At 44.5% G+C, this 15,094-nt stretch overlaps 1 protein-coding gene across 3 annotated transcripts; it reads right to left on the bottom strand.

The window, feature by feature from the left end:
• Positions 1 to 4,817: 4,817 nt before the first annotated feature.
• Positions 4,818 to 13,927, bottom strand: ENO1 (enolase 1, (alpha)). Of its 3 annotated transcripts, none has more exons than XM_010005157.1 (11): positions 13,833 to 13,927; positions 12,436 to 12,531; positions 9,849 to 9,907; positions 9,209 to 9,278; positions 8,888 to 9,021; positions 8,498 to 8,720; positions 7,002 to 7,199; positions 6,565 to 6,766; positions 6,101 to 6,209; positions 5,633 to 5,691; positions 4,818 to 5,288 (listed from the first exon to the last, which is right to left on the bottom strand). In XM_010005157.1, exons 1-11 carry the CDS (start codon positions 13,915 to 13,917, stop codon positions 5,219 to 5,221), a joined length of 1,305 nt encoding a protein of 434 aa, XP_010003459.1. In that variant the 5' UTR covers positions 13,918 to 13,927; the 3' UTR covers positions 4,818 to 5,218. The 3 variants fall into 3 exon arrangements, with proteins under 3 accessions (XP_010003459.1, XP_010003460.1, XP_010003461.1); XM_010005158.1 differs by lacking the exon at positions 9,849 to 9,907 and adding an exon at positions 10,194 to 10,252 and having other exon boundaries at positions 13,833 to 13,922; XM_010005159.1 differs by lacking the exons at positions 9,209 to 9,278; positions 9,849 to 9,907 and having other exon boundaries at positions 13,833 to 13,917.
• Between the last annotated feature and the right edge of the window lie 1,167 nt (positions 13,928 to 15,094).

Here is a 15,094-nt window from a genome sequence, read left to right as displayed (position 1 = left end):
TGCTGGGGAGCTCATTCCCCTCACCCTGCCTGACAAGCCCCCAGCAGCCTTCCAGGCTGTTTACACTGGGCTTCATGTCTGCAAATGAGCCAGTGGGTGTTGACAAAGCACTGCTGTCCATGAATTCCCTTCAAAGAAAAATTGTGCCCTCCCACCCCTTCTGCCTCTCCAGAGACAGAGAAAAGTGGCATGGCTTGCCTAGGTCCCTTCCTGGGGATACCAGAGGGCACAGTAGCCCTCTGCCATGAGCTCCCCTGGGATGATGTTGCTGGATGCACACAATGAGACAGTGATGGTTTTGTACACAGGGTGCTTAGAACTGTCCCCTGAGGTGTCCCCAGGATAAGCAAGTAGGAAGAAAAAGAGCATTGGGTGTAAAATTCTTCCTATCCATGTTACAGGCAGTAAAATCTCCTACCTGACAAGTCTCAAGGTTTCAGTGAACTGAGCAGTTCCTGCAAGGAACAGGGTCAATCCACTGTTCAATTGTAGTTTTGCTTCTTTTTAAAATCAATGATCTAAGAAAAAAAAAAAAATAATTTCTAACATTACTGAAGGACGCAAAGAGCAGGTAAGAAAGGTGAAAAAAAAAAAAAAATCATTTCTAACATTACTGAAGGACCCAAAGAGCAGGTAAGAAAGGTGAACAGGATGAAATGTGGACATTAAGCAGTCCAAATCATCATCCCAGCCAGCATTATATTATGGACACATGTAAAGTCAGGTCTGTGTACTAAGAGGATAGGGCTGTCCCCTCCAGGGGGTTGATGTGACAGTGAGCTGCCAAGAGCACCAAGCAGAACTAGGAGGGTCACAGCACTGCTATGCTTGACACTGTTGCTGCTGCTGGAAGATAGAATCCTGTTTTGATACCCAAAATACTAGAAAATTAGTGAGCAGGTTTTATGGGTGGTTCAAAATAACCAACGAGTTGGAAAACATGTCTTGCACTGACAGCTTCATCTGCTGAGAGGGAAGGTTATCAATGATGTGCTCACTCTCTACCAGGGGCTAATATCTAGTGGGAAATCCAAATGGTGAATCACTTGGTTTCTCAGTGATTATAGAGGGAACACAACAGTCCTTTCTGTCTAGAACCAACTGTGGGACAGGGGCAGTACAAGACTAAGAAAACAAGATATTAGGGAATTAAGGTTAAAAGCAGGCTGGGCTACAAAGCAGAAGTTACCTTTACAAACCCAGAAACAGAGCCAGTAGATAATGGGAGATCTTTCCCACTCTGGCTCTTTGCATCACTCCATTATGTATCCTGTTACCTGAATAGCTCCCGAAAGTGCTGCCTGCCTCTCCTCTCTGCTCATCAGTCATCTCTTCTGCCTGCTTCTCACTTCACATCTGCTTTTAAGGCCGCCTGCTATTCTCAGAATAGGCTCCCAGTTTGTGTTGGCTAAGCTGATGCCTCCTTCTGCTCCAAAGAGTGCCATCCCTGCAAATTATTACAGTAATAAAGACCCTGGCTGTGCTCCATTTGCACCGTTACAAAGCACAGCCTTTCGAGTAGGAGCTCCATGGGGACAGCACAGAAAGGTGAGGAGCTGTGCAGCAGGATTCAAACCCTGATTAAGGAGCAGACACATCTCTCCCCCTCTAGCACTGCAGGTTTAGGTCTTCATTTTCAGCAATCAAATCTTGTTCCCTATTCACTTATTCCCCTCACTCCAAACACACACACACAGTTACCAATCATTCACTTTTCCCTAACACACTTGAAATTCTTATCTACAAGCCACAGTCCCACATTTCAGCACTTACCCATTCTGGTCTCTTTTCTTCCTTTGCAGGTAACTCCTTTCAATGCTGTAGCCTCATTAGGTAGAGCCTGGATCCTCTGCAGCTGGAAGCACCTTGCTGATCTGGCCCAAATACTCTCTGAGGTTTAACTTGAAAGCTTTTCTATAGCTCTGGTTTGATGAGACAGGTGAGCACAGAGTCTGACATTGTGGGATTGACTCACTGGTGTAGGAAGGAGCATACAGTTCAACAACATCTGAGTTTAGCTTTTGATTTAGAGTCCAAGCAATGTTCATCTAACCCTGTCATTTTTGCATGCAATTTCCTGATTCTTTTGAGATACAACAGATCTGGTAATTGCACCTGTAACCGTTTTCCATCATGCTCTGAAAACAAGGTGTGCACAACAATGAATGAAAACGTGGACCTCATTTGCAGCACTATTAACCAGCAGAAGTAGGAGGATATTTTGCCAGAGCTGGGACCAATCTATTAATCCAAAAAGCAGAGGATTCCAGCTCAGGGCACCAACTTCCTTTTTACCCCAGGTTCATGTAGCTGCACACAAGTCCAGCAGCCCAGGTGTCAGCCATTTCATCCCAGATGTACTGCCATTTAGCGTTGTGTCAATTTATGGGAACTGGCAACCTGATTTCCCAGCTCTTTCTGCTGCTTATTAAATCACCAGATGTAAATACAGAGGCCTAGGTAAGCTGGGTTGAGAATCTGCACTTCACTTTCTGAAGTGCCAGGTGAGAAACAGCCAGGCTATTGCTTCCTGACATGGCTCTGCTGAAAAGCTTCCTAAACCGTTTTCCATAAATTACAAGCTTGCCTCTTTGACAGCAGAAAAATCCCTTGATAGGATTTGTGTGTAATTAGCTGGTTTATTCATTTAACAGGTCTCATTCAGAGATCAGTTATGTGTGAGAAGTGCACCAGGTTTCAAAGCTGCATGAAGCACAACCAGCTTAGACCAATACCTTATGAAAGGACAAATATGTGTGAGAGGAGGCATTTACCATGTGCTGAGCTTGGGCTGGTAAATTTGGTATTTATAGCAAAGCTCTTAAGAAGGGCTTGACAAAGGAGAGAAATCTCATAAGGAGAAACAGTTGCCAACTGCCTGACAAAGGGATGGTTTATTGCACCAGTTAGTATCTATTTCCACAGCCAGCTGTGCCTGTGTGTGCAGGGGGGGTTGTGAGGAGCATCCAGCATTCTTGGTCATGCAGCTTTTCCAGTCTTTAGACAAGTTATTTTGGCAATGTCAACAACAGGTAAGTCTTTCTAGATAAAAAAATATTGATCAACAGGCACTAGAGAAGCCAGGCTTTGCCATCAGCAGCCCCCTAGCTAGATCATGTCACAGCTATATGACTCACACTAGGCAGAACTAACATCTCCCAGCAGCCCTCAAACATCTCCAGTCTGGCTTTACTCCTGAAAGGACAGTCTCACATCCCTTGTTCCCTGATGGCAGGTACAGATTTTAGGGAAACTACACAACTAGGAAATGCTGAGGGGTAAAGACTCTATTTCAAAAACTGCTGTGAGGAAGTGAAGTCTGTGTTGTTGGGTTTTTTTTACAAACTAGAACTGAAGATGTTCTTTACGATCCAGGGTTTAAGGTAAATAACATCTATTCTGCAGCATCACTGGCTTTAAACGCGCCTCTCCCATCTTACCAACGTAAAGCCGTGGCATTAAAAGCTGACTTGCAACACCCCGAGTGCCCACAGGGGGGCACTGCTCTGCTCTTCACAGGTAACTGAGCTTTCTGCAAGTGAAAAGAACAGCACAATAGTCATTGAAGTGAATTAGAAATTAGTATTTCCCTTACAAATCTGCCATTATGGAAAAAAAAACCAAACCCATAAGCAACACGTATGTGACGAATCAACCCCTCCCTCAATTGTGCAATAATTTGCTTTGTCCTGCCTAGTAAACATTACAGCTCTGCTCCCCACCTCCCAGTTCTGACCATCCTGCTCTGGCAGGGACAACACAAAGCAAGAGAACAGCAATGATGACAGAGCCACCGAACAAACTCTTGCCACATCCCAGAAAAAAAGAACTCTTCCTCTCCATCTCCAAGGACACAAGCATTGGCTGAGGAGGAGCCATGTGCTTTGCCATCTCTCTCCCTGCCTTCCCTTCCCAGCCAAACCAGCAGTGCTGCAACCCAAACAGAACAAAGGGCTTTGGCAACAAAAAAAAATTTGCTCATGAGCCTTTTGTTTCTGGCCATCTGTTCTCACACAGCTGGAAATCCCCTGCAGTCTTTTCTTCCCCCATGGGAAATATGGTACCTAAATACTAATAGGGAAAAAATGGAAGTGCAGCTATCAGATCAACTTTCAATTACACCTTACATTAAGAGTGCTTAACAAATGCAGCAGTTAATACTAAGGTTTTGCTTTTAATTCTCTCACACCAGAATTGCTTGTACCACATTACATTAAAATCTCTCAGTCACCATCTCCTAGAATCACTGATTTCATGTGCAGAGCATTCAGAGCAGCAGTTCCACAACTTGCATCCTGTTGAACTCCACCTGCTCGTAGCAATGACAGACCAAGATGGAGGTTACATATCACTTTCCACAGTTAACACCCTGCCAACCTCCTGCTAAAAGCCAAGGCTATCACTGCATTTTTTCAGTAATACTGACAAGACTGACAAGCAGACATCTGTGACAGTCAATGAGAAAGGTTAATCACAGCACTTGTCAGCATACACCTCATCTGTGATTAATGAAGATCTGAGATTTTTCTCTTCCCCTGCAGGATCACAACAGATCTAGGGAGTACAAACTTATTCTTAGTCCCCCTTCCAAGTTAGTCAACACATCCTTGAAGCCACCTCTTGACAGTAGGTGGATAGATCCAGTTAATTCTTTGTCTATTTGTCACAAGGCAACTGAAGCCCACCCTGTGGCCACAGTGACAGCAGCTTAGCTCTTGGTCCCTGCAGAACAGCTTTAAAGCAAGATATGATTATGCAGAGGCAGGTATTCCTGCTTCTCAGCCTCCCCCAAAATAACTCAATGCCACACGTTGTCAGGTTGTTTGATGCTTTTATTTATCACATGTAAAAACACTACTGTTTCTGTTTGCAGGTACCGCTGGCTGCACTGCAAGTCACACAGCTCCAAACATTGAAGACTAGACAGGCAGAGAAACGAATTAAGATGTTTATGCCCAGAGTCACAAGGTCATGAGCCCAGAGGGTGTTTAATACACAGAAACCCCCCACAGGGACTGTTCTACAAAAGCAGTCGAGCATCACAAGTAACAGATCAGAGTTGGTGAAAACACTAGGTGAAGAAATCATCTAAGGGGGAAAGAGGACCTGCAAAACCAGTCTTTCCTTCAGCTGCCCTTATCTTTCTAGTACAGGTAATTGTGATCTAAGTAGAAGACTAGAGCTTTAAACCAGAACAGGGTTGACTGATCCACACAGCTTAGTTGACACGAGGGTTCCTGAAGTTCCTTCCAGCGAAACGGGCCTTGCTGCCAAGCTCCTCTTCAATTCTGATGGAAAGGGAAAAAAGTGCTGGGTGCAAGCAGCCAGTGCAGAGCTCCCACATCAGCACAGCTGCTGAGCAATACCTGATCTGCCTGGCACCAAAAACACTACCACCAAGCTACAAGCCAGTTCCCACCAAACAACTACTGTCACCCATCCAACTCCTCATTAAGCCCACAGCCAGCTCTGCAAGCACAGCACCAGCCCAAAAGCACCTCTGCCAGCATTAGTTTATGTCCTTCAGCTGCAGAGTGTTTCTGAGATCCAAAAGACCAAGCTATGCCCCGAATGGAGCATCCATTCTGTGTCAGGCTTAACCATCCACCCCTTTTCCCCCTGAGAGTCTCACCTCAGGAGCTGGTTGTACTTGGCTAGACGCTCAGACCGGCAAGGGGCACCAGTTTTGATCTGGAAGGGAAATCAGGAAGTTAGGAAAGAACTATACCAGACATGAGGCCACAGATGCCAAGCCATAAGCCAAATCACAAGCTGTATTTCAGCATCAGACTCTGATGGGATAGGGCTTGGGAGCAATAAGGAGTGTTCATTTGCTCACAGCTTCAAGTATCAGAAAATCCTGATACACCCACTGGAATTGACCAATTATTTTTTTTAGATTAGGGGTTAAAGGTGAGTTTACACAAGATAATGTGTTCCCTCATCACAGTCCCACTAGGCAAATCAGCTTCCTATCTCCAGGAACAGGAAATACACATGCCTTAAGTCAGAGCATACCCCATCTACTGTGCAGAACCGCTTCATCACCATATAACCTCATCAAGCAAGAATGCAAACTACAGCAGCCACAAATACCAACCTGACCAGTGCAGAGACCAACTACCAGATCAGCAATGAAGGTATCTTCTGTTTCTCCAGAGCGATGACTCACCATCACACCCCAGCCATTGGACTGGGCAAGCTTGCAGCTAGAAGAGAAAAACAAAGCCCCACACCATCACCACCTGCTTAGCCTTTGCCCTGGTGATGCTGCTTTGGCAAGACAGGAACTGTCCTTTGGTTCTTGTTAGGGTTAAGACCATGCAGTGATCAAGAGCTGCTTTTACACATGCTTAGACCCAATGAAGTTGTCTGATGTGCCTCTATGACTTCAAGACCATGAAGGCAGAGGTTTTCTTGTCAATATGTTCTATCAGTTAACAATTGCTCTCCTTCACAGACACCCAATCAATAGATTTCTATGCCACTAGCTCAGCTCTGTATGTTCATCTGCCTCAATTAGACAATCCCCCTCCCTGGCACAGCTAAGAGGGGAGAACTTACGCTTGCAGGGACTCTGTCACAGAGCCAATCTGGTTGACCTTAAGGAGGAGGCAGTTGCAGGCTTTCTCCTCCACAGCCTTGGCAATACGCTTTGGATTGGTCACAGTCAGATCATCACCAACCACCTGGATGCCAACACTGCCAGTGAATTTCTTCCAGGCAGCCCAGTCATCCTGGTCAAAGGGGTCTTCAATGGACACCACTGTAGAGGGATACAACAAGCTTAAAGACAATGCCACTCTGAAAGGCCTTACTTGAAAGCAGTGGCATCAACGTGCTGAAGCCAAGTACTACCCACCTCAAAGGACATACCAAAGACCCTGAAAGGCTACCTCTTTGCTCTTGATCACTCTTATAAGGGAGGCTGCATCCTAACTCTTTCGGCATCAACCCCCCTTCACCACTACTACCGTGCTTCTTGTTGATTAACAACTTACAGGGGTAGTTCTTGACAAAGCCCTTGTACAGGTCAGCCAGCTGATCAGGAGTAATGTATCTGCTGGGATCATCAGGGGATTTGAAGTCCAGGTCATACTTTCCATCACGGTAGAACTCTGAGGCAGCCACATCCATGCCAATGACAATCTTTTCAGAGTAGCCAGCCTTGCTGATGGCAGTCTTCAGCAGCTCCAGAGCTGAAACATGGTAAAAGTATTTCTCAGTTCCCACCAAACATCTTAACTCAAAAGCTATTCATTTATCAGCCACATCACATTCACTTGGCAAAGAAACTCTTCATTATCCACTACATAAAGCCCAAAGACTGCATAGGAAAGGTTCTTAAAACTCTCCCACTTCTAAAGCGACTGGAACAAGACACTACCTTTCATACTACTTTTAGCTTGTAATACCCTTGAGACACCATTATGGGATCCATAATCTCTTCAGGCAGGACTGCATGTCAGACCAGAAAGCTTAATACTAGATGATACAACATCCTCTTTCAGCTTTATGCATGTGGGCAGGAAGCAGTGACTGCACTTTAATCTCTTTTAGCTCCAGGTCAGGTGTTGACCATGAAAGGGTACAAGCATCCAAGCCCTGACAGGCCGTGGCACACAGCCTGCCTCTGCACAGGGCACACACTTCATTTCTACCTGTTCCTCATGTGCACGTTTATGCACAGAAGAGGGAACAGAATACTCAGTGGGAGCTTCTGGATCCTACCCACCATGCTACCCTGTTTGGCAGAGTCCAAGCAAGGAGATTCAGTTATGGTCATGACAAGTAAGACTCCCCCAATCACCCAACTCAAAGCCAAGCAGCTGCATCAGCCAGGCTATTTACAGTTGGCAGCTTACATCAAGTGGGTTTGTTTGGGCTTTTTTTGTACGTGGTTTTAAGATGTTAATGTAATGCAAACTGCAAAAGCAGCTGCTGCCAGCAACACGTATTCCTTGGACTGTAATAGTAATTCAAGGTCATCTTCTGATGTGGGCTAGGGCACAGATCTAGCAAGAGCTACATGTGTCTGTGGGATTCATAGACACCCTGATTTCTGGTGCTGGCTCAGTATCTTCAGTGCCAGAAAAGGCAATGCAGCTCAGAGGCCACCTTCAACACTAATGTAACAGCTCAAGTAACAAGTAGCTTCAGAGTTCTAGGATTCTACTGGCTTATCTTCATGCACTCCCACATAGGACCAGGCCTAGTTCCAACTGTTTTCCTCTGTTGCCAGCACAAAAACATCTCCACTAAACTGACTACTGATTTCTGGGAAACCTGCAATGCATACAGACATTCCCACACCACCTTTCAACTGGAAAGGAGTAATATTCCCTTAAGCTTCTACAGGAATGAAACAGTAATAAGGCATTGAAGTCAAAGCCATCCTGTCAAGCTGCACAAACTCATGTCTGTTCATACTAGACAAGTATGGCCTTCATTCTCTGGCTATCCATTACACCTCCTCCCACACTTAGCTCATTCTTACCTTCTTTATTTTCCAGGATGTTGGGGGCAAAGCCACCCTCATCACCCACATTGGTTGCATCCTTGCCATACTTCTCCTTGATGACATTCTTTAGGTTGTGATAGACCTCGGCACCAATGCGCATTGCCTCCTTGAAACTGTCAGCACCCACAGGGAGGATCATGAACTCCTGCATAGCCAGCTTGTTGCCAGCATGGGAGCCACCATTGATCACATTGAAAGCCTTGGAGTAACCAAAAGGAAAAAAACAAGTTAGAATGCCTCAGGGTAAAATGGTAACAACATTTATGTTAAGACTCTTCATTCTTTAGAAAACTTGATCCAAGACCACAAGATACATTGAAGTACCTTTTAGATCAAGCCTTCAGCTACCCCCATCAAGGGACTTACTGGAACTGGAAGAATCACTTCTGCATTCCCAGCAAGGTCAGCAATGTGACGATACAAGGGGACACCCTTCTCAGCAGCACCAGCTTTGCATACAGCCAGAGATACACCCAGGATGGCATTGGCACCAAATTTGGCTGCAAAAGGGAGAAATTGTTTACAGAAATGTTATGTCTTCATGAAGAGACTTGTCAATAACAGCACCATGGGCTTGGTTATGGAAGTGCACAGCATATGCCATGCACTGCCCATTGTTTCTGGCAAAGCAAGCTATATACCAATCTCCATCTTTTCACACCCCACTGCCACACAAAGCCCACTTACATTTGTTCTCTGATCCATCCATTTCCAGCATCAGTTTGTCAATCTTTTCTTGCTCCACAACATTGACCTTCTGCAGAGAGAAGCAAGCAAAGCACTGCTTGATACCAAAACTCTACTAACTCTTACCTACCCACTCCATTTTTATTTTCCTGGCAGACACCAAGAACTGCTTAAGAGCAGCAACCAGAAGTTGAAGACGAGCTCTTTTCATTATCACATAGCAGCATCTTCTAGTCACTTCCAGCAAACCGAGGCTGGCAGACAAGTATCCCCCCTCAGACTCCTTTCCAAATTAGACAGCTTGAATACAACCCAGTCCCTCCCCATCATTGAGCCACCCTTTTAAGAATAAAGCGGTTTGTATTTAAACTGCACACGACTGAAGTTCCCAGGTGCTTAAGGACTTCTGCACAATACAATGTTAGGCTGGTAGGGATTCCTGTGATTAAGTGTTAGATATGCAGTCATTAAGTAAAACAATTGCTGTAGGTCAGTTGGTTCCCATGCACTCCAATACACAGGCTAATCCCCCCCCCCTCATGTAATACAGGTCCTGTAACTGTCTCTAGCAAGACAACCCATCAGTTAGGACACACTGGACATCATTAACTGATATTAGCAGAAGACAGATTGCTCCTACCTTGCTAATCAGTGCAGGTGCAATTGTTTTATTGACGTGCTCAACAGCTTTTGAGACACCTGGAAGGAACAAGCAAATGGGACACTGGTCAATCACACTGGCTATGCAGGCATTAGTAGGTGATCTCAGTCACAATAAAACCTCAGGAATACCTCATGCTATTAAAACCCCAATCCAACCTGAGCTTACAGCCAAATCTGAGCACTTAAGAGGTCGTCTCCACTGAATGGAAGTTGCATGAAGTAAGCATCATCTAAGAATGCCTGCTGCAATGTTAGTTTGCAAGACCATGCACTGGAGAAATTTGTCCAAGTGACAAGGTTGCACTGAGAGCACATCCATTACCTGTGTACATAATGCTGTCCCCAGGAACTCGTTAACATATTTAACAGCTCGGGATACACCTGACAGAAGCGAAATGGACAAGAGAATCAAGGAAGAGATGAAGACTCAGAGCCAAAAACAAAGGCAGTCATGCAAGAAAGAGAAAAGGGCACAAATAGGTAAACAGACCTACAAGTCAGCAAGTGTCCAAAACTGAGCAACAGACTAGAAACAAGAGGGTTCAAAGGATAGACAAAACCACTCATCAGCCAGTGAGGCTGGATTTGGTCTTTCCACCCAGTTTCCATACTGTTGCAAACACCCTTGAGGATCCAAACCTCAAGCGTCTGAATGACAGCATTTAAGAAAGGTTTCTGGATAGGCTACTCCTATCCATCCATAGAATGGATGAGTAAGAGGAAATAGAAAGGCTTCCCCAGAAGTTAAGCATGCAGCAGCTCAGGCATTTCACTACCTGCCACCATTCTGTACCACAGCTAAAGCACCACCCTAGCACATCTTACACTCGGTACAAAGCTCAAGTACATACTGTCTCTGTACCTGGCTGCAGGCACAGAAATAGATTGTCTTTGCTCTTGCTTTAAACAAGGTCTAAATTATGAACATAGCACTAGCCTTTTAATCTATGTGGACTCACCATTGCATGAACCAGCAGTTCCAGTAGGAACTTGCTTCTTTCCCATAAGCAGAGACCATCATTAGCCAACTACCAAGGAATACTGTCATCCCTGTACAGTGTGAGCTTCAGAACTAGTGCATGCTAATTAAGTGCACCATGAACCACAGTAATTGCCTTTCAAATAGCCTAAGTCTGCAGATTTTTATTACTACAGACCTACCAGCTATCTGCAATTTGGTGGCATTTTTTCATAACTCATCTTACTCTCCAGCTGAAAACAAACCTTCAGCTGTGATAGCCTGTTGTGGATCCTCAGACTACTGCCTAGTTAAGTACCACGAAGAACTGCCTGTAGGATCAGATTTAACATGTCTAAGCACACACACATAGCACTGAGGTAAGTACACATTTACTCAAGGAAAAGTGCCCTAGATAAACAGCATAAGCTCTTTGGGATATTGAGTCACCTAGGAGTTTATTCTGTGTTAAAGTAATAACAACCATGAATCTTCTCAGACAGGGCTCTAAGTTCAACTCAGTGGTTATCCACTCTGATTGCTCTCCTTAACAAGCACAAAATGTCAGCTTCCTTTCACCTGGCTGGCAGAGAAATATGAAGACAAGCAATTCTCTCTCCCAGCTGAAAGTTAAGTTGATTGCATATACTTGGAAGGCATCACCAATGCTTTTACAGCAGACAGCTAAAAAGGAGTCTTGACTGCCCAAGCTTTCAGAGTAGTCCTAAGAATTACTATCAGGATCTTAATGACATTGTCTAAGTGGCTATTCATGTTCTCCCATACTTGTTCCCAAGCCACCCTGGTGACTTGCTGTTTCATTTCAGAACATACAATAGTCCCCAGACAACTAAAATATTACACCATCAACATAAACTTCAGTATCCTGGCTACCTAGAATGAAAGACAAAAGGCCAAAACGGCTTTAGGTATTATATAGTGCAAAACAAAAGCATCTTCCACAATAACCAGTGTAAATCTGCACGTCAGCTGTGGCCAGCAGTTGGCCTAAACCTCAGGTTCAGGATTCAACATGCTGGGAGCTAAGGAGTTTACAGAGCCAAGGCAGATACATTTAACAGTTCTTTGAAAATTTGGTCTATGAATAGATCTTGTGACCAGCTGCAGTAACACCAAGACTTCAGGAGCAGGCAGTTTAGATGCTCTTACAACACTACTACTAAACAACTCTGGACTCTGAAATGCACCAACAGGAGTGGTGTAACAAAGTACATTTGGGCATACTCTACTAGAGACATTATCAACTCCAGGGTGTGCCCAAGCTCAAGGCACCCACCCTTGGAGGTACAGTCATCTGCAGCACTACACAGCTGCAATGCTGGAGGCAGAGTTACCCTTCACACTGTCCCCTGGGAAATGCAGCAGTCTGTGCTCAACCTCTGCCTCAGCCACAGCACTTACACACAGTACACATTGCCATCACCTCACTGCTCATCTCCACTGCTTTTGCTTAACTGTCATGCCTTGTACAGAATATTGACAGCAATAAAGGAGCCCATGTGTCCTCTGCTACAACCTGGCATAAACATATGCAGCAACACAGCCACTGTAATGGGGTGAGCTGTGCATCAAAATCCAGCTTTACCTTTCCCCATGTAGCGTGTCTTGTCATTGTCACGAAGCTCCAGAGCTTCATAGATCCCAGTTGATGCACCACTGGGAACAGCAGCTCTGAACAGACCTGTTAACAACAGAAAAAAGAACAGTCTTAGCACATTCAAACCCAGAAAACATTCTCCATCCATACACCATCCCAACCTACCACACACTTCCATCCCCAGAGATGGAAGAACTAATCTCTCAACTGCATCTCTGCTCGCTTGTACAGTGATCCTGAGAGCTGCCTGGTCCTCTGCAGCATCACAAACTCACCAGTGTCTCACTCCACAGCAAGCTGACTCACTCATTCTCTTCCACTGTGCATTTTATGTATTTAAGTTAGGAAACTCATCCATTCTCCTTCCAAAAAGGTGCCCTTATTCCCTGAATCTACTTTTTCACTCAGTCTGGCAGGCAAGCTCTTAGAATTCTTCTAAGATATGGCATACAAGGGACAATTAGGAAGCCTCTTTTGTTAACACAAGTTCTGAACTCCTCTGACAACAGGACAACCACCCAAACAGCCTGTTCTTCCAGCCAAGAATGCTAAGCTTTGAGCAAGTCAGTACACTGGAGTCTGTTCTGCCTGTGGCTCAAGATGCCAACTTCAGTCTCCAGTCTTTCCCTTATCCCACTACAGCAAAAAGCTTAGTAGGGGCAATCTCATTAAATAACTGCATTAATCTTTTGAGGCAGAAAGATCAGCTATTTAGTTAGTTTATTACAACTATTGTGCTTGCTCATTCCACCAAACCACACTGGTATGTGTCTGCACAATGTCTTTGTCAGATCCTATCAGATGTGCAATGAACAACTAACAAACCAAGGGAAAGTCCTACCTTATTAAAAATATAAGATGTTATATGTAAAAACCCAATTAGACAAGTTGCTTAGTCATGCCTGCAGACTTATGCAGGAAAGAAACCATTACCCAAGGCTCAGCTCTGCAGCAGAAGACTGTTTCCTTACATAAAGTGACTGCTAGACAAACCAAGAATTAAGTGCAGTCAGACAGAGCTTAGGGAACACTGAAAACAAAGGCCATGAGCAGCTGCTTAAGGACAGGAACTTGGCCTTGTTAACTCTGAGTTTGCAAGAGCAAGGAAGGCAGGTTTGGATTACTACTGGCACAATTTAAACTGGATGAAGAACCCTGCTTCAAAAAACCCTTCACTGCCCATACCTTGAGCTCAACAAATTCATTGCAGTAAAACGGAAGAGAGGTTTTCGTGCAAGCCCCACACAAGCTCAGCAGCATGCTGTATGTATGGAGGAAAGAGAAAGCACAATTCCCCTGCTAGAATGGGAGGTCCATATACTTTTGACTGCCTCTTTAGTCCTATCAGATAAAAATCAATGAACATCTAATAACTGTGGACTCACCTTTGTTGGTATAGAGGTCGACCTCAACAGTGGGATTCCCACGAGAGTCAAAGATTTCACGGGCTTGGATCTTAAGAATAGACATCTTTAATACCTGAAAATTACAGTTTAGCATTAATCATAGAATGTTTTGTGTTGGAAGGGAACTTCAAATCATCTAGTTCAACACCTGTGCCACAGTCAGGGACACCTTTTCAACAGCTCCTAGTATGGTCAGGTTGCTCAAAGCACCTTCCAACCTGACTGTGAACACTTCCAATGACAGGGCATCTACAACTTCTCCAAGTAATCTCTTCCAGTGTCTCATAGCCCTTATCATAAAACATTTCTTCCTTCTATCCAAACTAAATCTGCCCTCTTTCAGTTATTTCAATTTTTAAATGTTTAGCAACATTATTCAAACACAGCTCTGTCCAATCAGCCCTTTTTTTGAGCAAATAAATCACAACCCCCACACCTCTCCTTCCTTGCCTGTCCCTCCTGAGCAGTTTATAGCCATCAATTGCAGCACTCCAGCTGAGTGATCCATCCCACGCTGTTTCAGTGATAGCAATTAGATCACAGCTTTTTTTAAAAAAAAAACCTAGCAAGTAGCAGAGAATTCCTGTACTAGAATTGCTTGGCTACTCTTATGTGGTGAGGTGACGTTCCTTTAGATCTCTCTGGAAACCAGGCTTCTGGTTTTAGGCTGTTCTTCCCACCTGGGCTGAGATTTCTGTCCTCTCAACATACAACTCTTTTTGAGAAAAGAGTGAAGTGCAACAGTTCTCAGTATGCACAGCAGCTGTTCAGAGCCAAATGTAACCTGTCCTGAAATAGAAACAGTTACAGCTCTAACACCTTTCATTAAGGGTTACATCCTGTCTTGAGTATTTTCAGGAACAGCTTTTCTACTTAAAAGGAAGAAAAATCACCACAATCTTCTTAGTATTTTCTTCCCCCACCCTTCTCACATATCTACACTTTTCCTTAAGAAAACTGCAGTAAGAAACACCTTATGTAAGCTCAGCTACATTTTAAAAATCAAGTCATAAGGCATTGCCTGGCACCAAACCCAGCTCATCTGCAGAGAAGAAAGCTCAGCCTCAGAAGTAGAACTATCTGGAAGCTGGCTTCTTGGCAAGACAGTGTGGGTGGTAACCCTGTTTACAGAAATGGTCATGAATTCTCCGCAGTTACTGCAAAGTTAAGAAAGCAAGACCTTAGAAATACTGCTGCTTGTGCAGAGTTGAGGGGGTATGTGTGTGGTTACCTTCACTCAT

The sequence above is a fragment of the Chaetura pelagica genome, unplaced genomic scaffold, assembly GCF_000747805.2.
Source record: "Chaetura pelagica isolate M959 unplaced genomic scaffold, ChaPel_1.0 scaffold159, whole genome shotgun sequence".
Taxonomy (NCBI): domain Eukaryota; kingdom Metazoa; phylum Chordata; class Aves; order Apodiformes; family Apodidae; genus Chaetura; species Chaetura pelagica.
The sequence above is the reverse complement of the archived record's forward strand: the minus strand, read 5'-3'. Positions and strand labels throughout refer to the sequence as shown.

Bases quoted from the DNA above. Each gene is read 5' to 3' on its own strand.
- ENO1 (XM_010005157.1), bottom strand. From the start codon at position 13,917: ATGTCTATTCTTAAGATCCAAGCCCGTGAAATCTTTGACTCTCGTGGG. The intron at 12,532-13,832 runs GTGAGTCCACAG...TGTTGTTAACAG, and splicing joins CGACCTCTATACCAACAAAG to GTCTGTTCAGAGCTGCTGTT. The intron at 9,279-9,848 runs GTAGGAGCAATC...TTCTCTCTGCAG, and splicing joins CACCTGCACTGATTAGCAAG to AAGGTCAATGTTGTGGAGCA.